At 36.1% G+C, this 23,061-nt stretch overlaps 5 protein-coding genes across 7 annotated transcripts; 2 read left to right on the top strand and 3 right to left on the bottom strand.

Moving 5' to 3' along the window:
• Window positions 1-3,162, top strand: LOC105163669. 3 transcript variants are annotated; one of them, XM_020695153.1, is made up of 4 exons: window positions 1-124; window positions 1,591-1,759; window positions 1,964-2,619; window positions 2,761-3,162. In XM_020695153.1, the coding sequence occupies exons 3-4, from the start codon at window positions 2,025-2,027 to the stop codon at window positions 2,907-2,909; spliced, it is 744 nt and encodes a 247-aa protein (XP_020550812.1). In that variant the 5' UTR covers window positions 1-124; window positions 1,591-1,759; window positions 1,964-2,024; the 3' UTR covers window positions 2,910-3,162. The 3 variants fall into 3 exon arrangements, with proteins under 3 accessions (XP_020550812.1, XP_011080410.1, XP_020550811.1); XM_011082108.2 differs by lacking the exon at window positions 1,591-1,759; XM_020695152.1 differs by lacking the exon at window positions 1,591-1,759 and having other exon boundaries at window positions 7-124; window positions 2,045-2,619.
• LOC105163667 (non-specific phospholipase C2) lies at window positions 6,210-8,550 on the top strand (the record flags this gene model as incomplete). Its single annotated transcript, XM_011082107.2, is given in 4 exon segments — window positions 6,210-6,537; window positions 6,639-7,293; window positions 7,895-8,074; window positions 8,157-8,550. Coding segments are annotated over 4 exon segments (1,450 nt in total), but the record flags the coding sequence as incomplete, so codon positions are not given.
• On the bottom strand, window positions 8,945-14,443 carry LOC105163666 (hydroxyproline O-arabinosyltransferase 3). The gene is made up of 9 exons (XM_011082106.2): window positions 14,293-14,443; window positions 13,369-14,025; window positions 12,046-12,113; window positions 11,763-11,964; window positions 10,786-10,883; window positions 10,602-10,671; window positions 10,443-10,514; window positions 10,195-10,308; window positions 8,945-9,317 (listed from the first exon to the last, which is right to left on the bottom strand). The coding sequence occupies exons 2-9, from the start codon at window positions 13,759-13,761 to the stop codon at window positions 9,255-9,257; spliced, it is 1,080 nt and encodes a 359-aa protein (XP_011080408.1). The 5' UTR covers window positions 13,762-14,025; window positions 14,293-14,443; the 3' UTR covers window positions 8,945-9,254.
• Window positions 17,194-19,250, bottom strand: LOC105163665. Its single transcript, XM_011082105.2, has 2 exons — window positions 17,387-19,250; window positions 17,194-17,326 (listed from the first exon to the last, which is right to left on the bottom strand). Exon 1 carries the CDS (start codon window positions 18,674-18,676, stop codon window positions 17,399-17,401), a length of 1,278 nt encoding a protein of 425 aa, XP_011080407.1. The 5' UTR covers window positions 18,677-19,250; the 3' UTR covers window positions 17,194-17,326; window positions 17,387-17,398.
• Window positions 19,421-23,061, bottom strand: LOC105163664. The gene is made up of 4 exons (XM_011082104.2): window positions 22,794-23,061; window positions 22,065-22,231; window positions 20,684-20,764; window positions 19,421-20,102 (listed from the first exon to the last, which is right to left on the bottom strand). Exons 1-4 carry the CDS (start codon window positions 22,863-22,865, stop codon window positions 19,667-19,669), a joined length of 756 nt encoding a protein of 251 aa, XP_011080406.1. The 5' UTR covers window positions 22,866-23,061; the 3' UTR covers window positions 19,421-19,666.

Raw genomic sequence — 23,061 nt, 5'->3', positions numbered from 1 at the left:
ATTTCCAGAACTCTCTCTCTCTCTCTCTCTCTCTCTCTCTCTCTCTCACACACACACACACACACACACACGAGACGCTGCTGCTGATGATTGAAGAAACGTTTCGAGCTATGATACAGTTCAGGTAATTTAAAGCTTTTTCACTGCTTTCATCTATTTAACTGATTTTGTTGAATATGTTTTGGTTCTGTCTTTCTTTTTAACATATAATCCTGCTGCTTGCTTCGTGCGAAGAATATCTTTGCTAGTGAAATGATTTCTTGTATCTCTGGTGCTTAAGGGGACAGATTTCGAACTGTGAGTTGTGTATTAAATTTGCGTGTTTCGTTTGAATGCGTGTGTCTGTTTTTCTGTAGACTTTAGTGTAAAGGGGTTTTTTTTCTGTGCGAGCTACTTCTACTGGTTTGAAGCTGACACTAATTGCTAAGTGCTTCTGCTGTGAGTGTTGAAGAAAGAAAGATAGAAATTTAGTTATAGACATGTGATGATCAGATACAAGACCCAGAACTCAGGCGAAGAAAATCATATAATGGGTAAATTAGTAGTGAAAGCAATAATAATGAAACAGTGTGCGCCTTCTTTTTTAAGTAAAGCTCCACGAGATCAAGTAACAGATGCAAATTTGTCGAGCTTGATCTAGTATAGTAGAAATTCTTTAACGATTATATGAAAACTAAGTAGAGAACAACCTGCAATTTTACGAATTGAAGATGGATGAATTAAATGCAATAGAACTGAATATGAAATGATTGGTCTTTTTGGAAACTTGGTATAAATTTTGTGATAATCAACCAATTTAAAGTTCTCAAATTAGGCATCAGCTTAAAAATTTGTTTACATGAAGCGACAATCAATTCAACATCTACATAATTTTTCTACACATTGCCACACATATGTTAGGTATAGACAGTTATAGATCTAAAAAGATCTGAAGACATTGAAGTTGAAAACGAATGTGGAGCTGGGGTCTAGTTGAGTGTGGTGGTAAAGTTCCAAGGTGGGCTGATGGGGCGAAAGTGAGAAAAAGAGTGTAAAATGGAGAAGAGAAAAACAAATAATAAGATAAGAAATTGTAGGCCTGGACTCTGCGTCTACTCCTCTACGTCAGGTCACATGGATTCGATCTGGTTGGCCTTGATACAGATCACCTCCATTTTAAGAGAAAATAGAGTCTTGGGATTATTTTAAATTGTAAAGCTATAGTAGTATATTTTATATACTCTGTATGAATGACATTTTGGTCTCACCTTAGGCTTGTAACCATCATCCATTGCTAATATTCAGAGGAGTAGGTTTGGCCCTTACTTTTTAGCATACAGGTGGTCATTTTGTATCTCATTAACACAGGGAGTTTGGGTGCTAAATACTGGGTATTTTTATTTTGCATTCAATATTTTTAGTTAAGAAAAAGATTGGACTCAATTGTACTGTGTATTCTCCTATCCTTATAATTCTAGGAAGTTATCCTTTCTGAATGCCTGTTTCAAGGATGAGTGTCGTCCATTTACTAGGCTCCTTGCTCCTATGACGGTGATCTTTTATTTGCCCATAATTTTTATTTAGATTTTAATGACTTGTGCTGTCTAGCAGATGTAGAGCTAAATAATGCAGTCCAACAAATAGAGTATTCCGAAAAGAACCTATTTTAGATTGGTGGAAATTGACACATGCTCTTTTGTAATAATCCCTAAAAGTATTATCTACCTCAGCAAATGGGTCGACGACGACAGTTGATATGGGCAGTCCATATGGCATGTTGGTAAGCCAAAAAATTTTGAACTATACATGTTGAATGTCTTGTATATGCTTTTCCTTAAGCATAGATATAGAGAAAATTTGTGATAGCTTGTGTATTCATGTAGATGTCTTTTGCTGGTGCCTTGTACAATTTGAACTTTTTTGTGATGTATTTTTATTTACTGATTATTTCCTCCATTTAATGCAATTATTTTGATTATGACAGCACGCCTTATCCAGTAGAGTAGGCAGTTGAAGCTTGCATGCCGTTGATACCTGTCTTTTAAATGAATCTTCAATTTCACAGATATATTCCTTGGTTTGGATCCCATCCAAACAAGGCTATATCATCACCTACCATGTCTACTGGCACCCTGTTGGAGGCACCTAAAGAGAATGCTATTATTGATGCCAAATTCTGGAAATGGTCTCTTTTCTCATTTATTCCCTGGGCTATCAGAGCCAGTGAAAAAATTCAGTTGCCGACAACTGTTAATAGAAAGCTAAAGAAGCACGCACAACCTCGTGGAAGCATTGAATCTATCACTCAGTACTCAACTATACGTTTCAGACCATATGTCTCAAAGGTACCATGGCATACAGGTCCAAGAGGTTTTCTATCTCAGTTATTTCCACGATATGGACATTACTGTGGGCCTAATTGGTCCAGTGGCAGAGATGGAGGTTCTCCTATTTGGGACAAACGTCCAATTGATTGGTTGGACTTCTGCTGCTATTGCCATGATATAGGTTATGACACTCATGACCAGGCTGAGCTTCTGAAGGCAGACCTGGCATTCTTAGAGTGCTTGGAGAAGCCGAACATGAGTACAAAAGGAGATCCACAGGTTGCTTGCCTTTATAAATTCATGTGCATCTCAGGTAATACATCATTCTCCCAGCATCAACAGTTTAGCTTCATTGTGAAGCTTAGTCACACCCTCGATGCACCAAAAATTTACTTCTGACACAATGCTTGGTCACATTTCTTCCATTTCAACGTCTAGTTTTCTGAAATTGCAGGTCTTAGAAATATACTAATACCTTACAGACAGAACCTCGTGAAGTTGCAATCAGGAAAATTATTCTTTCCATCTGTATGGCTGAGCAATATGCAATGGAATGGATGGAACTTTGCTAAGACTAAAGGATTCAGTACCGTGAAAACATGACATCCTAGGACATATAAGACATGGTTATAGCTGTTAGGTCTAGCTATTGAAATCAGAGCAGCAACAAAATTGAGTGCCTATAGACTAAAAATGTTGATCATGTTGTATGTGGATTGTTTAGGCAGTGTCTCGTTGAGGTTTCCCGAACCTCGACAGAACGTTGTGAGTAATGTAAATAGTGTAAATTAAGTTGCTAATATCCCAGTTCTTTTAGTATTAGTAACATGAGTGCAAAATAGATATTTTAGTAAAATGCTGAGGTTATCAGTGTAATTTACTAGTTTTCAGATTAACTTGGGTATTACTGATCACAAAAAGGAAAAAGGAGGAAAAAAGTATCTACTTGGGTACATCTCATGAGCCTCATGTAGTCTGGCAGTGGCATGTCTAAGGTTGTTCGATCTAGAGATGCATAGGACTTGAGAAAATGAACAAATTGTTAGAATTGTTGGGAAATTTCAATTAAGACTTTTTTATGCTTAAGTAAGTGGAATGCGTGTTGAGAGAAAAACTAGTGTAAATATTTCCTGAAGCACAATATTTATAGGACCTAATATCCTTATTTGTACATATCCACGAGTCATAATCACCTTTAAATGATGGTAAGCTGGTGTTTTGGCGCTTGTAATCATTAGCTTCAGGCAAAGTAGTCATCGTACCGTGAAGGAGAATCAGACACAAAATCAGTTTCCATCCAGAGATGTGGAAACTGTGAAGGCAACGTATTGAGTCTGTAGCTGCTTTCTTAATAGTGGTCATATATAATATAATAGTTGATCATCAAGTAATAATAGTTGATAGCAGCCTATCAAAAGAGTCAGCAGAACCCCACGGCTGCCTGCTGCCAAAACCAATCATTCCTATCATATTTTCACACTCATGCTATCCCCAAACACGACATTTGGTCTCTATCACTCTTATCACGTTCAGTGAAATTATATCTAAATTTTGTTAGTTTCAATAGTTATTGAAATTGTTGATATTAAAAAAAAAAAAATTTGAATGAAAATTCGTATTCATTTTGATCTACAATAGCTAGGTATAAGTTAATCGATAAATATAAATTTTTATTTAATTTTTTTAATGATATCAAAAAATGATGAATATTGATAAACATAAGGATTTATTTGGTAGATTAAAATTATAATAAAATTATTAGATATACTTTTTTAAATTAAAATTTAAGAAGAAGACAGACAGTATAATTATCCCTAGTAATTAGAGATGGCGACGGGTAGGGGTTTAACCTCGAAAAGGACACACTCTTGCTTGAGGCCGGTTTTCCAGCTATAACTCAATTTCCAACCCGATCCTTTTAATATTTATGTTTTTTCATTGCTTCTTCTTAATATCTCTCTTGCTTCTTTAAATCTAGAAATAAATCAAATTAATTTTAGTTGCTAATTTGTAATAATAATGCGATTTAAAAATATGAATGCATTTACATGATTAAATTTATAGATTAGACTGAGTTAAAATTTTGATAAAAATGTTGTGTTCACATAGAAATATGATGAGAAAAAAATATCATTTGATATGTGTATAAGGAGTGAGTATTATATGCTCATTCTTGTTCCACATTGAAAGTTTATATATAACATGAATTTTTTCTATTAAGTTTAATGTCCAAATGATGTTTGAAGTGTTATGGAGATTAGAGTGAATATAAGGTTGTCCCACATGCATGCTGGTGCTGTTGCTGTTGCCTAACCCAACTCTAATCGTGGGCGCGGACGAATGTTTCAGTCTTCGTATATATTTTTTTGCAGCAAGTTGGATCTAACATTATTTGAATTTTAAATTTTAAAAACTTAATACAATATTTTAATATTGTACTTATTACGTGGTTTTTTCAGATCTTTTTAATATTAAATTAATGTCAGGTGCCAGGGTTTCGACTCCAGCTCTTCTATAAATATATTTATCTTTTTGCAGCAAGTTTGATTTGGCATTATTTGAATTTTAAATTTTTAAAACTTAATACAACATTAAAATGTTGTATTTATTTGGCGGTTGTTCCAAACTTTTTTAATGCTGAATTAATGCCAGGTGGCGGGGTTTCGACTCCAACTCTCCTATAAATATAGCTGTTGATTTTTCCACTTCAAAATACACCAACACAATTCTTCTCTCTTGAGCTCTCCCTCTCATTCGAGTTTCAGCTCTAGCTTTTTAAGGTTTTTAAGTGTTTTTCAAGGTGTACTTTACTATAAGGCAATATTGATAGAACTAAATCGTCTTATCTCGAAACAAGTTGCATAGTACTCAGTGTACGTAGAGAACGGGACGTATAATTTACTTTTTCAGAAAAACAACATAACTAACTGTATGCTTATTTGTTCCAACGTTTTTGCTTTGTTAATTTTGGTTTTAAATTATTTGTTAAAACCTAATTTGATTTTCAAAACGATACTACGAATTGTTGATCGGATACTTTTTCCAACACAGTCAATAAAAATACACATATATCTAATGAGATTCTAATTAATCCACAATATGATATTTATTTATGAGATTTTACCTTCAATTCATTTAAGATTTCATTAATAATTTAATATAAATACCTAACACTAGGATTTAATTAATTAGATTAACCACATGAAATGTACATAAACTAATAATGTCATTAAAAAACTTAATAGTTCAAACTTGAAACCTAAATGATCGGACAACAATTACAGAAATCTCATAAATATGTATTTATCATTGAGTTAAATGTAATTTACTGATATGTGAAATGAGTAAATACCCTTGTAAAAAAAAATTAATAAATTACCCCTCTATTTTTTAAAAATTAAAACAAATTACTCCCTATCAATGATTTAGATGAGGGTAATTTGCTATTTTTTTCAAAATATATGAGATAATTTGTTATTTTATTTTTTAAAGGAGGTTTTTTTATTCGTTTCTCATATTACCGGGGCATAAATTATATTTTTCCCATTTTTCATTCACACAGTTAATCGAAATTTGATGAAATAAAATCTCAAATAATACAAAATATATAGATACTGTTTGAGAATTTAGTAGCTGGATTTTTGTCTAAAGATGACAAGAACAAATCTCAACAAAATGCAACGTGGAAGCTAGAACCACCAACCTTTCTGCTATTATAAAAACCCACTTCACATCCTCCTCACGGGTTCCTGCTCAAAACCCACACGCACTCCAGATTATCCAGACAACCTTTGCCATTTCTTGAATTTCTCAGAAACCAAGAATGACAATACCTCTCTTCTTCCTACTCCTCCTCCTCTCCGGCCACCCGTACTCCTCCTCCTCCGCCAGCCCGATAAAAACGGTGGTGGTGCTGGTGATGGAGAACCGGTCATTCGACCACATGCTGGGCTGGATGAAGAAACTCAACCCTGAAATCAATGGGGTAGATGGGTCCGAATCCAACCTCATCAATACCACTGACCCGAAATCTACGCGGGTTTTCTTTGGCAGCCAATCTCACTTCGTGGACCCTGATCCGGGCCACTCGTTCCAGGCCATCAGGGAGCAGATTTTTGGATCCAACGACACCTCCGCCAACCCGCCACCCATGAATGGTTTTGCTCAACAGGCTAAATCCATGGATCCCAACATGCCCCAGAGCGTCATGAATGGTTTTGATCCCAGCAAGGTCTAGATTCTTTCTTTATTTCTTCAAGATTTTGCTTGAATTAATGCTTGTTTATGATCAGTTTCATACTCTGATGTATGTTTAATTACATTGATGATCAGGTTGCAGTGTACAAGGCCTTAGTATCAGAATTTGCAGTGTTCGATCGGTGGTTCGCCTCTGTGCCGGCTTCCACACAGCCCAACCGCCTCTACGTCCACTCCGCCACCTCCCACGGCGCCACCTCCAATGTGGCGGCGCTGCTAGCCAAGGGCTACCCACAACGCACGATCTTCGAGGATCTTGATGACGCCGGAATATCCTTCGGAATATACTTCCAGAACATTCCGGCGACGCTGTTTTACAGAGACCTGAGGAAGCTCAAGTACATAGGAAAGTTCCACCCGTACGGCGTGTCTTTCAAGAAGGACGCCACGAATGGGAAACTCCCGGGGTACGTTGTGGTGGAGCAGAGGTACATGGACTCCAAGGCGGAACCCGCCAACGACGACCATCCGTCGCACGATGTGTATCAGGGGCAGATGTTCGTGAAGGAGGTGTACGAGACGTTGAGGGGCAGCCCGCAGTGGAATGAGACCCTCTTGGTGATCACGTATGATGAGCATGGGGGTTTCTACGACCATGTTGCTACACCGAATCATGGAGTACCAAGCCCGGATGGCATTGTGGGGCCCGACCCGTTTTTCTTCAAGTTTGACAGATTGGGAGTCAGGGTTCCAACTATTGTCGTCTCTCCCTGGGTTCAGAAGGCCACTGGTAAGTAATTAGAAGCTAATTAAACATTCTTTCTCCTCTCTCTCTCTCCCTCTCCATATATATATTCCGACATGAATACGCAGAATTTCATTCTGCCTATTCGTGTAATATTTAAATTGAATTTTGCATATAGTATGATAAGTTGATAACATAATGAGATGTGACATTTTAATTCATCTACTCACATCTAAAATAAAAGACAATTCTAGTTTAAATTAAATTTGATCATGATTCGATCAAATTTATTTTGAATAAAATTATATTTATTGTTTCTTCCTTTCTGGGCGGAGGGGGTATCGTTTTCGACATTTCACACTGCTTTTGGAACGTGAGTGAAGCAGTTCATGTCTTTTTCCGCCGCCTAGCGTAAATGCGGTGGTTGGAGTTTGAAATTGGAGGCGCATCAATTTCTTTTTTTTATTTATGTTGATTATCACGGAAAGTGGTCCGTTTCTGCTTCAACGTGCATTAATTCTGAAAGCTCAGTGCAATTTCCAGTTCAGAAATGCAGCTGTTGTTCATGCTGTTTCAAGTTTTCACACACACACATATATATATGTAATTCAATAAGAAAAATTGAGATTTTTTGAGAATGATGCAGTGGTGCATGGCCCTAACGGGTCGCCTTCTCCGACATCAGAATACGAGCATTCTTCAATTCCGGCAACAGTAAGGAAGATCTTCAACCTGTCGTCGCCGCCTCTTACAAAGAGAGAGGCATGGGCAGGCACATTCGACGGCATACTCCAAATTCTCAAACAGCCCAGAACTGACTGCCCTGGTTTGTCATCAATGCTCAACTTTCAGACTCCATTACTTTTCCTCCTTATTCTGGGCTTATGATGTCTTAAAAATTTGCACAGAGAAACTGCCTACACCAGTAAAAATAAGGCAGGGAGACGCGAACGAAGACGCAAAAGTAAGCGAGTTTCAGCAAGAGCTGATACAACTAGCAGCAGTCCTGAAAGGGGATGATCTGCTGACAAGTTACCCTGGAAAGATTGGGAAGAATATGAGTGTGAGGGAAGGGAAGGAATACATGGAGAGTGCTGTGAAGAGTTTCTTTGAAGCAGGTTTTGCTGCTAAAAAGATGGGGGTTGATGAACAACAGATTGTCAAAATGAGACCATCTCTCTCTACAAGACCATGAAACTTGAAACCCTCTAACAAAATCATGTTTCTTATGCAACCTATGAAACAAAGTGTAAAAACAACATATGCAAAGTATGAAGGGAATGCACAAGGGTCATTTATACCGATTTCTGACCAAACTTAGCAATAGTCTAATTTAAGTGCTTATATTACGTCCATTTAAGCTAAAAGTTTCACAGCTTACTAATACAACTTTGGTTTTTCCCGATTTTTACTACAATGAAACTTACAACTTTATCTATAACTTATACATCCCACAAAGACACGACCTATTACAATATCCCGTTAAATAAAATTATAAATTATACCTGCCTTAGGAAATTCCGATGGCAGAGGTGTTACCCGCTTGGAAGATGAAAAATACATGCAGTATAACAAGTAACAAGAGATCAGTGAATCGACTTGATCTCGATACAACAATCAAAGAGTCAAACTCCTTCTCGTACACATTAAAGGTAGCAGTTCTAAATGCAATAGCAATTTTGTAATGTAAAATTACTTGAGCATAAGAATCAAACTTTCATAGAGATTTCAAGGGAGCAAAGTATAAAAAATCAGTACAGGAATATATTTGCACAAAAGAATATTAGTTCCATTGTTTTGATGTTATATGTAGGCGTCAAAAAGGGTACGCACTGTCGACAAAAATCATATCTTCTTCTATAGTGCGCTTTTTTCTCATTACTTTGTGTTTGTGCATCTAACCATTATGAAGGGCCGGGACAAAAGGAGTTTCAGAAGTATTGTACAATTGGATCTTCAAGCTCCCAAGATGATACAAACCAGACGCATAAATCCCAAGCCGATTTTTACTGTGTGTCCCAGTTAGGAATATTTGCGCTCGCTTCATTCACTGCTTTGACAAGCCTCACCTGTAGACATGGTATTCAATACGTCAATCAACAATGTTGATGAGCTATACAAACATATATAGAAGCAAACGTTGTTGAAAAGTTAAAGGGACGAATGCTACTTATGGCTTCCAAGACTCATCATATTTTGTCCCGTGATAAAAAGAATCTTTAATATCAGTAAGGGAAACATAAACAGGTGTTATACTTACATTGTTTAAGTTGAGGCCTGATTAAAACAATTTACATAGATAGACAGAGTTTCACAGTTAACTATGAGAACACAAACACAATGCTGACTTCTACACCCAACTATTGGAATTTAGCTCACAGTGAACTTGTCTTGAAACTAACAATAATGCTGTATAGCTTCTTGTTTAACAAGAATGCACTCCTATCAAGATGTCTTGCACGGAGAAACAAGCTTTTATTTATCCTCATGCTGTAACTGTAACAAGCATGCTATGTATATCCCTTCATCAACACCAATGCTTATGGTTGAAATAAACCCTATATATTATGCTTAGTTTCTTTTCCTTTCTCCCCCTCCTTTCCATAAAATTGGACTTCGTAAATGGACAGAATATGAGTAGCAACCAAGTTAATCAGGTAATCTGAGTCTATATGATTGTACTAACATTAGCAAAATAACGAAAATGAAGAGAGTCGGATTGAAGTACTATAGTAATATCTCGGGCATGAGACATAAAGAATGATGGACAGACAAGCAAAACGAGAAGCTAAGTGTATCCTGATAGTTGAGCAAGAAAATGATCCGGCCCATCACTTACATTTATCCTGGAAGTAAGATCCATAATTGGATAGCAAAAATAACAGATTGCCTTGAAAGTTGGCCGTACTGTCCTAGATTTTACAGAATGGTGATAATAAAACGTACCACACTTTCAGGAACGCCGGGAGGTGGTAGCGATAGGTTTCTTGGGGGGGGACCACGAAGATGAGATCTCTTGTCAAATCTCCATTCCCCAATCTTACCATATGTTAGTTCTCCCTGTTATATTTCCAATAAGTAGAGCAACTTTATTTAGGTAAAGAAAAAGTAGAATATAAAATTTGAAGTGTTTTAGATGAAAACATGAGGTTACCATATAAATCAATTATGAGAATCAGTAGAAATAATTGTACCTTCATGTTGTAATCACATCCATACGTATAATGAATGATGAACTTATTGCCAACTTCCAAATCCCATGGGGGCTGAAAGAACAAAGACTAATGTTAAGTTGGTGATGAGCAAAAAATAACAAAGAAAATACAGGGCTCTTCAACAGTAATCAAGCAGACCTGTAGCATGAAATCCTTACGGAGAATATGCCGCACTCCGTGCAAAGCAGATGCAACTGCATACCCATACCTGTTACATGGAGAAATGATAGCCAAATCAAGAATCTTATTTGACCGATCAATTTTGTTAACATTCACCAGTTAAAGGAAAATCAATGCATAACTTGTTCACAACGCCACATACATTTCTAGAACCCAGCCAAAGGCCTTATCAGTCTCTGGATCATCCTTCATCCGCAAGGACACATTCATCCATGTAGGTGCAATTTTCTCCAAAATCGACTGTAGCAATAAGATTATTACTACAATGTTAAAGCGGAAAGAGACGAGTGGGCATAATAGAACCACAAGAGTCATATACTGAGAATGTTTGGAATTTCAGCTAGACTTCTGCAAAATTATCAATGAATATGATGGATGCATAAATTTTGGAACTCATTCTTTCAATTTTAAAAACTTCTAATTTGACTTCGCAAGAAAAGTCCTTTTACCTAGGTAATATTTGAATGCCTTTTCAATAATTACCTATTCAGTAGGTTCACTAGACAAAGAGACCATTTTCCTCCAACCAATATGAAAATCTACATCCGACAATTTTGCGTATCACTTTTAAAGAGAGGTTAAGAAAAGGTAAAAGGGGCAGGAAAAAGCAATGGGTCAAGCTAGAAAACCCTTTCATTGAACTTTGGTTTTACTTCTTTTATTCCCACCCATGTTTCCTTGCAGCTTCTTATTTTGCCTTTGCCTTTGTTTCCTCGATTGTTTTGTTCCTTGACTAAGCCTATTCAGAAAGTGTGCATGTCTAAACAACTGTAACACTACTCCTATAGAAGATGAACAAAAGAATGAAGTATTGCACCAGATTATCACAATTTTTTAGGCTAAAAGATTAGAGAAGGTTGCAAATACATATGTTCTTCATTAGAAGGTAAGCAACAGTAATGCCCCCTGATGCTATAGATTGACTAATAGTAACACTGTCCAAAGGCAAGGGCTTATCTTTCAGAGATCATAGAATGTTTGCACAATCCATGTATGTAATACCACGCTTTGCATCTTGACGAAACATGCACTTGTTTGTTTAGCTAATTACATGATTGAAGCAGCGAGAAACCATTTGAGCCACATAATTGGACATATAGACAGAAACCAAGGCCATACCTTCTTGATAATTACTGGAGAATTGCCAATTGGATCAACATTGGTCACTGGACCCATCTCTTCGGGATAATATTTTCTCATAATTTTCTCATTCTCAGCTGGTTTTATGTAGAAAAAGGGGAATGCTGCCGGATGATCTCCATGAGCCAAATTTGGCAATGGATTAACAAATATGTGATCAGGTTCTGCCATTAGAATGTATCTGCATCGGCAATAGCATGACCAAGGATTTAGATTATACAATTAGAAGTAAAGACTTCTGAGGCTCAAGCAGTAGACATACTCTTCCTCTATTGTGGCTTTCTCCAGCCACTGCACAAATGCCCAAGGTCTATTTAAAACAATGTAGCCCTGTTCAAACATTTAAACACAATGCACTAAGTAAATAAAAACTTTGAAGTGAAGCAGAAAAGCTGCAAAGAAAAACAATAATACTGTAAAAAACAATAATACTGTAAAAAACAATACAAAATACTTCCTCTGTGGAAAGTCCGGAAAACTGTTAAAAACTCAACGCAGGATACACTTCACGAGTTTTAAAGCCAACACATTCCTTTTGAAAAGGATTAGGTTCTATTTACTGGAGAACTGTATCTGTTCTAGCTTCTTCATTCATCTGCTAACTTATTATTATAGTAATATGAAAATCTATGGACTCAATCTTCTTTCTGTTAGCCTGCTGAATACCCCATTTTGGTTCTTCCAATCATTTTTTGTACTCACCCAAGTATTAGGATACACCTAATCCAGTGAGAGCCACAAGCTCGATACCATTGTGAGCAACATCACCCGGATGACCACTTGGATAATTATTGCCCAGTGAGCATCGAGGAGCTAGTTAAATCTCGGACAAAATCTTAAAGTACAAAATAAGACATAAAGTACCACATAATAGATGTTCAATACAATTAATTTCACAGAATTATCTGACATCACACTGTTTCCAGTAAGCTGAAGCTAGACCTTTGGGACAAATTAGGTGAAAATCTCAGCATCGCAAACCAAACTCCCTCCAATTTGATAAGTGTGTCGTTTTCACACCAAGAGAATTTTGTTTTGACCCAAAGTATCAATATTCAACCAGGATGCCTAACAGATAAAAAAATTTTCTTCCAGTAGTTAATAAATCTGGTTTTTTTGAATCTTGATTATTGAATTGTCACATTTTTTAGTGAAGCACAGAATGCATCTGATCACATAATTACTACCTCCTGGTTATCATTATTCCAAGGCAAAAGATGGTCAATAGCAGATATTGCATTTACTAATATGCTTGATAGTGGATCATAGCATAGAAGGTGAGGGAACGGTGCAACTTCCTTATTCGCAGAGATCGGGTTAGAGCGCATAAGTATGCAGTATAAGAGGAGATTGCTGTTTGTCTAAGACGAAGGCTAAAAATTCTTTTTATGAATTTGACCTATTTTGAAGCTTAACATTGAGGTCCTGAAGAATTAAAAGAAATTATGGAATTATAAGCACAGCAGGGTGGAATGATGATCAATAAAATCCTAACACAAGCTTTATAGCTTGTTATTCCGGTGCAAATTCTGGAACTCCAATTTATAAGTAAAACAATTGCAAACTAACAGATGTCAATGCTCACCCGATCAAGCCCTTCTGGAAGAGGATCTACAACAATTGAAGGGATCTCCTCCATCAAGTTATCAGGGTTTCCCGAATGCAAAATCCGAGTAAAGCCTCCCATATCTGATCCAGGCACATCTTTCATTTTCTTGTACCAATAGTACATAATCCGGCATTGCCATTTGCTATAAGGTGCATCCGTAGCTGTCAGCGCAACATGGAATTTTGCACCACCTCCCCCTCTCAGCTCATCTGGCCTACTAACAATAGGATCATGCAACTCCCCTGCATCACTCCTATTACCCTTGTGCATCACCAAAATCAACAAATTATATGTTGCAATGAAGAAACCAAACGCCAATAACACCAACAATAATGGCGACGCACGCCCTGCATTTTTCCTTCCAATCATTTCCACTTAACTGAAGATCCAATTAATCCACTCTAAATCTCAAGGTGTTTCACAACCCAATTTCTCAACCAACAAGATTCTCGAAACCGAAACCAAAAACCCTCCTCTGATCACCAGTCCCAGAATCCACTTCCAGCAAAAAGACTGCACTTTTAGCACAAATACCCAGTGATCATGGCAAATTTCCTCCTGAATTTAAAAGGGCACAACTGATGTAATCTTTCAGCTTCTCTCACAAAAACACCATCCCCGAAATCAAAAAACCTGTCAAACATTTACCGAGTCAAAAAAAGACACTTTCAGCTCCACAAGGGAGAAAACGGGTCTGAAATATTACTAAATTGATCAAGCAGCCTAAACAAAACAACACAAACAAACATTCCCAGGTACAGATGTAAGCTATATAGAGTATAATAATAATACAGACATTGCGTGTAACCACAAGAAAAGGATATTCTCAAGAAATTAGACGGCATAACAGCGCAGTAAAAAATAGTAGGAAACAGGCAAAGAGCAGATCTAAGAATATACCAATGGAGAAGGAGACGGGCCAAACACAACAGATGGAAGTGTTCAGGGAAAGACACAGAGTATGTAATGACGAAGAAATTTAATGTCAACGTTCTGTAGCAGTGGGTTCTGACCAGATCCATCCATAAATAATACTATCATCACTAATCATCATTCCTCTTCCCTCACTACTAAATTATTCAATATTAATAATCATAAAATTAAATTACAATCAGCTTTTCTAAAATATTAATAAATTACAAATATTTGTTAGACTATCTTAAATTTTATAGAATATTTTATAATTTTTTAAAAATAAAAAATATTTATAATTATAGCAAAAAAATTGGGAAAAGTCTGTCGTAATTTATTCTAACAGTAATTTAAATACAATATTTCTTTTTTTTTTTTTGAAGAAAAGGGTTAGTAGTGTAATTAAGGTACAAGAAACCTGGGTCAACTATAAACGGTAATAACTAAGAAGGGGTAGGTTTTTGTTTATGGGATTAATTGCATTTAGATCCCTTTGCAAATGTTAAATTGTTAATTCTGTTCTTTACTTTTTCAAAATTATGAAATTTCTCTTTTCAAATTGTCACTGTCGCACACACATTCTAATATCATGCCCAAAAATAATAACATCAGCAAAAACGTCTTATTTTGTAATTTATAGTGCTTGCGTAAATAAACTACATTATGGTAAAAAAATTGAATATATACATATAGAGAGTAAAATATTATTGATTATAATTATTAAATTAGAGAAGCTCGTTATAATTATTAAATATTCAGTAGTGTCAAATCACGTATATTTTTTATTTGAATGAAATTTATAGTTATACTTTTTTATTAATCTAGAACTGTTAGTATGTCATATCAAAGCATTATAAAAGAATATACTATTAGTTCATAATATTGATGAATGAAATTTTTATATATATACACACTAGTATATATAGCATACTCAAATGTACGTGCAGAACTAAATTTAAATTTTAAAAAATAATTATCTTTTTAAAAAATATATCTTAATTGTATAAAATTTTAAAAGTCACATGTCATGTTCAATATGCATAAACTGAAGTCTCTAACTTCATGAGGCCTCAGTTTCGCCAATTAAATTAGACTCATTGGCATATGCTTCTATATCTTATTAGTTAGTATTAAATTTAATATCATGATTTCAATATTAAATTTAATAAAATCTTTTTTATTCCAAAATTATTAATTTACTCGATTATGATCCATTTATTTTTAAATTTTTTATTTAACTATAAATATTTTTATTGTTTATATATAAAACATCTATCATTGAAAATTTAAAATTATATTATAATAATTACATAATGATTCAATTAAATAAATATATCATAAATAATTGAATGGGTAATAGAACTCAAAAAGTGTATACCCATAAAGTGGTGAATTTGCATAGACACTAAATAGTTATTATTGGATAAATTCCACCACATCTATGATTGAAAAAACGCATAGGATATGACTTACTTGATATTATATTATAGATGAATGAAAAAATATCATATAACATACGCAGCAGCAGTTACACCTGAAATGTTCAAATTATATTTCAGTCTATCTTATTATAAATTAAACTACCTTTTTTTATAAGGGGTAAATAATTTTTCAGTCTATCTTATTATAAATTAAACTATCTTTTTTTATAAGGGATAAGTAATTTAATTGATTCTCGTTCGTCATTTGACATGTTATACTCATGCATCAATGTTTTTGCTCTACATGATAATTTATTTAATTTATGTATATTTTTCGTCTAACCTATTCTAGTATGATTAGTGATCTGACATTTATATGTATGCTAGAAAATTTCTCAATGTGTTAACTCCTTTCAGTTTTCATGAATTTTTCTAGTTATTTCGTGTTATATCATTCGGATATTTCTGAACATTTTGATCTATCTTACTACAAAAAGTATTTTTTGTAGGGGATGGGTTATTTCATTGATTTTCTTATCGTTTAACCTATTTTACTCTTCAAATTATTTATTTTACATAACAATATATTTAATTTATTTCATTTGTCATCTAACCTATTTCGATATGACAAGTGATCTAACTATTTCTCATTTATATTTATGCTCGGTAATATCTCAATGTGTTAAATTCTTCCAATTTTTATAAATATTTTTAGTCATTCGTGTCAATCAACTTCAAACTTCTTTCAATATATAGAAAACTAAAATAAATAAATAAAAAATAACAATATTATTAAAATATTTTGTAATCCAACGATTTCATTGGTTGTTGTGTTTTTTGAACATCTCCATTTTCTTGCTTTCCAAGACTTTGTCCCATATTTTGTTTGCAAATTGTTAAGAGTCTCTTCATCATAAACGGTTTTTCATACTATTTTTCAATTGGTCCAAATGCATTCTAATTATCATCTTTTGTTTGCACTAAAGATAGTTCACATAAATGATACCTTCAATCATATATGATGTTACCTACAATTTAAATATGACAATGCAAGTGAAGGGATAAATTACTCAAATCAAAAAAATAAAATACCTATTCATACTCTTATAGATGTAGATTTCAAAACTAAAAACTGAAAATGAAAATTTACCTTATTTGGTTGTGTTTTTATTTCCAATTTTCAGATTATGACGTCTATTGCGCACACGTGAATCAACTAATTAGAAATTGTCCTCAAAAATACGCCACGTATCAAAAGGACATCATGTATTTTATTTAAGAAAATATTTTATGCACATAGTATGTGTATATGTTGAATGTTGCAAAAGATGAAATAGACTTTGCAACAGAAAACCCGATCCGCTTTTGTACGTGTGGTAACAACCACAGTAATCAAAATGCAACCAGTTCCATGTGTAGCAAACTAACATGGACAAACAATCATTGGATATTTCAAGAACATCTTTTGTTGTTAGGGATGTCTATGGATGACTAAAGCAGTTCTTATTTCAGTTATTCTACAGATCAAAGGTTGAAAATCACTCAAACATAACTTAAAATGTTAACAATGGCAACTGAAGCAATTCCCTGGAAATTTCAACCTCAAACATAACTTAAAATGTTAACAATGGCAACTGAAGCAATTCCCTGGAAATTTCAACCTCAAATCCGTGTTAGAAAAAGGCCCTGCTGCCATAAAACACCCTGGAATTATCCTTTTTCTTCTTCTCAATCTCCATTTTCTTGTCTGGATTCTGAATTACATCCCCCTCATTATCACCATGAGGCTTATCCAGATCCATTGGGAGCTTCATTTTCGCCAGGGACTCGGTGAATTGCTGCATGCTCCTCATGTACATGTCGACTATCTGTTGTTGCATGACCGATTCCTCGGCCTCCAGCTTGATGTTTCTGACTAAGCTCACAGGATTTTTACTCAGTTCTTGTTTGCTCTCCTCTTCTTTTCCTGAGAAATTCCGCTCGTTTTCCTCCGGAGACTCGTTTTTCTTCTTTGAGGTGGGAGTTTCCGCAATGACTGATGATGCATTGTTATCAGGGGACGTGGAGAAATCTGTGAAGAAACGGCTCTTTTTCTCCATTGAATCGGCTGAATTCCGGTCGTCGCTCAAGCTTGTCATGGTGGAACTGAGAAAACCAGAGTTTTGGATGCTCCCGTCTGGAGATACAGAGTCAGCCCGGTACTCGTCTGAGGAGTTGCCGACCATCTCATAGTCTTCAACAGGCACATCTGGTGTAGCCCCAAGATGGAGAAACGAGCCGTCAGGCTTTTCCAGCCACGGCCTCAAAAGGGTCCCGTTTTTCGCAAAGTATTCTGAGACCATCTGCTGGTTTTGGTTAACTATATTCATGTCAGGGAATTCTATCCTGGAATACTCATCTGGTATCTTTTTGTCCAACAGGAGTTCAGGAGTTGCAGCAGAATCAGCCACTGAATCAGCAAAAGGAGCTGACAGGGGATTGTTGAGGGGAGGTTTTGCATTCAGGGAAAGTGACAGTTTGATGGTACCAGCTGGAGAGTGGAACAGGTCAGTTGATGACAGATCGAAATCTTGGGTCACCTTTCCTTTACCGTAGACAGAAGAAATCGGGACCAGAGCAAATCCGAGAAGCTGATCATCCATGTAGTTCTTGGCTCTGCTCAGCATCCATATCTCACATTTCAGGACAGCATCTACCTGGTTGATTTTCATGATCATATCTTCGTTGAAGTCCGGGTTCTTACCCCCACCGTTGATGATCCTGGTTGAGAGAATTTCGTCGGGATTGTAAGTGAGAGAGAATTTTGCATAGACATCCTGGTTGTCGTAGATGCATATGTTGTGAATGTTCCTGGCATGATGAACATGGATTTCAAGAATACCAGAAAAGGCATCCTCGGGTTGTGGATTCGGGTTGTAGACAAACCGAGTTGCCTTAACGAAGGTATCCATGTTCTTCTAGTCCAGATTCAGGACACCTGGATGAGACTAGCAGCAGAGATCACAACGATCAGGACAACCAACTTCAAATTCTAACAGAGACTCTCAACAACAAACACACCAACGTGACTTTGAAGAAAAAACAAGGACGGAATAAGTGGGATTTGGAGTGACTATGTGTTGTGTGTGTGTGTATGAGAGAGAAAGAGAGAGAGAGAAGAGAAGATTATGCAAGTAGAAAGTGGAAGTCAGCAGTAGGTGAGAAAGAAAGGAAATAAAGGGAATGATGATGTTTAGATAGTATTGTGGTTTGGTGGAGATGGTGAAATTGCTTTGCTTGACAATGCAGCTTATTCCACTTTCCCTGCGATGAAAACTTGCTCCACTAGAGGCAATGGAGGTCCCCATAAGAGGCCCCATCTTCATAATTCATCACCACTCTTTCTCCCCTGCTCTCCAAAGCCTCAACACCCCTGATTTTTATTTCATCCATCCCACTAAGACAGCATGTCAAATGTTTATTTGCTCGCACGCCGCTTGATGTCTCAATGTCACGGCAAGAAACCGTAATATCATTCTGAAAGAATTATGTCATGGCCCAAGTCCTATAATGTTAGAACCTTTGATCACCACTCAAAAGGTGTAATTCTAAGTGTTTACGTAGACTTCTCCACTGAGGTTCTCTGTTGTTGATGCTAATAGCCAAGTAGGCGAAATCACAATTACGACTGTATAACACTACAAAATATCAGAGGCTAACCCATTAATAGAAAAATGAGATTAGACAGGAATCTAACATTACATCCAGTTTACAGGCAGAAAATATACAGTACTTAAGTCTACAGATACTAAACCTAGGAGGGGACGATAATGGGCAATAACATGAGACAGCCCGTGTTTTTGTAATCCAACATCTAGTATCTTTATTTGAGTAATGCAGGGAATACTGTACAGATTTGCCTAGATCCAGGCTTTGTGAAATTCTCTTCACTGCAGAATGATCTACTTACGACCCAACCTCACCAGGAGTTGTTGATGCTTTGCTGCAGCAGCCTTGTCCGCTGCTTCACGCTTCAAAGCCCTTTTTGCACGTCGGCCAACTAGTTCTTTAGCAGGAGTCTCCTTCTTCTTACGCTGATGGGATGGACCAGCACCTGCATCCAGGACAGAAGGGCGAACTATTGGCCTTGCTTCTTGTCTTCCTGCCCTAACGTATCCGTTGTCTCCCCATCGTCGATTACCTATACGGAGACTTGGGGAACTACCTAAGTAAACCTCATCCAGATCGTCTTCCTCATCGTCATACTCATACTCTTCTACTTCAAACATCTCCTCTTTTTCCACTTCAACCAAAGGTTTAAACCATGCAGCTCTTAGAAGAAGGCAGACGCTCTCCTCAAACATATAATCATGGATGCTGTTCAAAAGAGCAACAATTCTTGAGACATGGAAACAAAACAAAATACATAATCTCAAAATCTACAAGCTTCTGTCTGTTAATAATCATATCCTGTTGCAACTCATTTTTTTCCCTAAAAGCGTTGTGCCTGATTTGATGACATTAATCAACAGATCAAACTCACAGTTTTTCTTGACCATGAAAGGTATAAGCCAATTTCCCGTATCTTCAGACACAACATAAGCATCCATATATTTAGCAAGGTGTCACTCTGAGCTACACCCTGCCTGGATGCACTATATAGGGGACGTATTACCAGGAGATTTCCATATAACATGACAATATTCCTTCTATCAAGGACATTCGGTAGGAATGTCAGAACTCCTGGTTTATACAAGATCTTATTCTCAAATGCAGTTAGTTTATTCTTTCTTCCTTCATCTTGAAATGCCTAATACACATCCAGGGGTAAACCTTAACTTCTTAAACCATCCTCTCAGATCAATTACAATCTACATTCAGTTTTCAAGGATAAATTTGGTAACAGGATCACACAAATTATATTTTCCTAAAGCAACTTTCGGTGCAAACAATCACAATAGGTCCCCTAATAGAAGGGCGGGAGGAACTCAAATGGATGTTTACACTGAGGGCATGTTGGTTCCTTTTTGCAAGACGCCCAGCGCAAGATGCAAGTAACACTGAACAAAACATATGTGAAACCGTCAGCAACAGAATTGGCATGCCATAGTGCCGAAAGATAATTGAACAAGCTTTCACTTCCAAAGCAGTAACCAGCAAAAATGTTATATCCCAGATTTGCACCAACCCGTATCCACAATAGATTATTACATTCCTAAATATATAAATTACCCTTTCTGTTGCCAGAAGCCAGATATTCTATTTCAATGTTTCTTTATTACTGTGGCTGGACTTTACCCCCACCCTGTTGTCATTTCTAGTAAAATAGCAACCAAAGCTATATTACAGTTTGGAATACTAAATGAATGGATGAAACTACACATTTAATCGACATAAAAAATTTAGTTAGGGAAGCTATAGATGCTATTCCAAGACCACAGTAACAGCGAAGAAAGATGCAGCAACTACAAACATTGCTGCAACAGTTAGATGTGAGGATAAGAATGATAAGTATCTTCAACTGAATTCATAATCATTTCTGTTCATTCGTCCTTTAATTTCTAGAGCAAACAAATGAACAGGCTTTTTTGTGAAAAGAAACAAAAAGGTGAAGATGGGAAATAAGCATAAGTAGACAAAGTCTGTTTTACCATAAAGTTTATGTGAAACAAGTCAATGGGAGCAAATCAGCACATGTTGACCCTTCTAAATGATACAAAATAGTAATAATAAAATAAAACCTCGAAGAAATTTCATCTAGTAATTAAGCTTTGTCAATTGGACGATTCTGATCAGGATCAATGCCTTGGATAGCAAAAGTAGAGTTTCTTTCCACTTGAATTGTATAAAGAGCTAATCTGTTAAGCTCATTATGAACAGTTAAGCTAACACAAAAGCAAAAGCAGGAACAGAGATCCAAAATAAGTTGTTTTCCATGGACTACCTAATTTCCACCTTATTCTAAGACCTCAATCCAAAACCAATTTCCTACTTAGAAACTAACATTTTTATTGTCATTAGTGTTTAAAGCAGCATCTTTAATATGGGCAACTGAAGAACTCACCAATTCACATTCAGTAAGTCTTTCACAAGGAAATGCAAGCTTTAAGAGGTTACCAAAGCACCAATCTCACACCAAACAAATCACAAATACAAGCTCAAGAGAAATTTCCATGCTTCAACCGATACACATGCAACAATGTGATGAACAACACAATCTTAGTCCCAAATCAAGTGTCATGCGACATATTATGACGCATCCTTCAAAATAGAAGGAGAGATTCACAAGCAACTTCACACTGAACTTCATTATGCAATTTGTACAAACAGTTACAGGAAATAAAAAAGAGTCAGACAAACCAGTAGCCATGCTCGCAACCTTTTACAAGGGCTGTTTCTTGAAGCACAATCTTATTCAAACATATTGCACAGACGCCATGATGGTTATTAATGTTAATATTGTTAGTGTCACACACCCCTTGGTTAATCTCCTCTACTGCTTCTGTACAATTCTCCTTCATGTCAGCCTGAAATGCATAGACATTCAACTCAGTCTATTTACAAACATATCCAAGTAACTATGAAACGTTATGAAGATTAACCAAAAAGATCACACAAACTCCTAAAATCAAAAGAAATAAAAGCATTTAAAACAGTTAAAAGATGGTATAAATGTATATACTTATACATACGCACAGTTTTTACATATTGCAGTCATACATAACTAATTGCTAATCACAGTATTTCCAGGGAAATGGGTAGCAAAAACTCCAGAAGAAAACGGTTCTTTTCTTACCCTGCCCCCCAACCCCCAATTTTCCCTCTTCTAATTTGGAACTCAGTAAAGCAACTTAGGGAATCAACTTCGGAACTGCGAACAACAAACGAATTGAATCCATTTTCCTCATTCGGAACAAATTGGACAACTCTTCATTCAACTAACGCCAAGGTTCAACATATAAACAGATCCCATCAAACCAAATCAACCAAAAATAGTCGCCACACAAAGAGAACCCATATACCGTAAACGATCAAATGAGCTACATAATGCAACAACCAAGAACGGGAACAAGAACAAGCTGCAAGAACCTGTTCGTGGATTGCGAGATCCTGAAGACCCTGAACGAGCTCCAGACCAACGATTTCAGGCGCTGAGGACATGGTGATTTTCCTTATAATCTGTACAGCAATAATCTAAACTCTAAAATCCTATATATTTACAGATATCTATATATCTGTAAATACAGAGACAATTCAAGCAAAAAAAAAAAAAGGAGAAAAAGAGGATAGATTCTAGAGGATTATTCTGATTCCAGAGAGGGAGGAGGGAGAAGGGGTGGGCGGGCCAATGTGAAAG

This window comes from Sesamum indicum, linkage group LG6, assembly GCF_000512975.1.
Source record: "Sesamum indicum cultivar Zhongzhi No. 13 linkage group LG6, S_indicum_v1.0, whole genome shotgun sequence".
Taxonomy (NCBI): domain Eukaryota; kingdom Viridiplantae; phylum Streptophyta; class Magnoliopsida; order Lamiales; family Pedaliaceae; genus Sesamum; species Sesamum indicum.
This window is presented reverse-complemented; position numbering and strand designations above follow the sequence as displayed.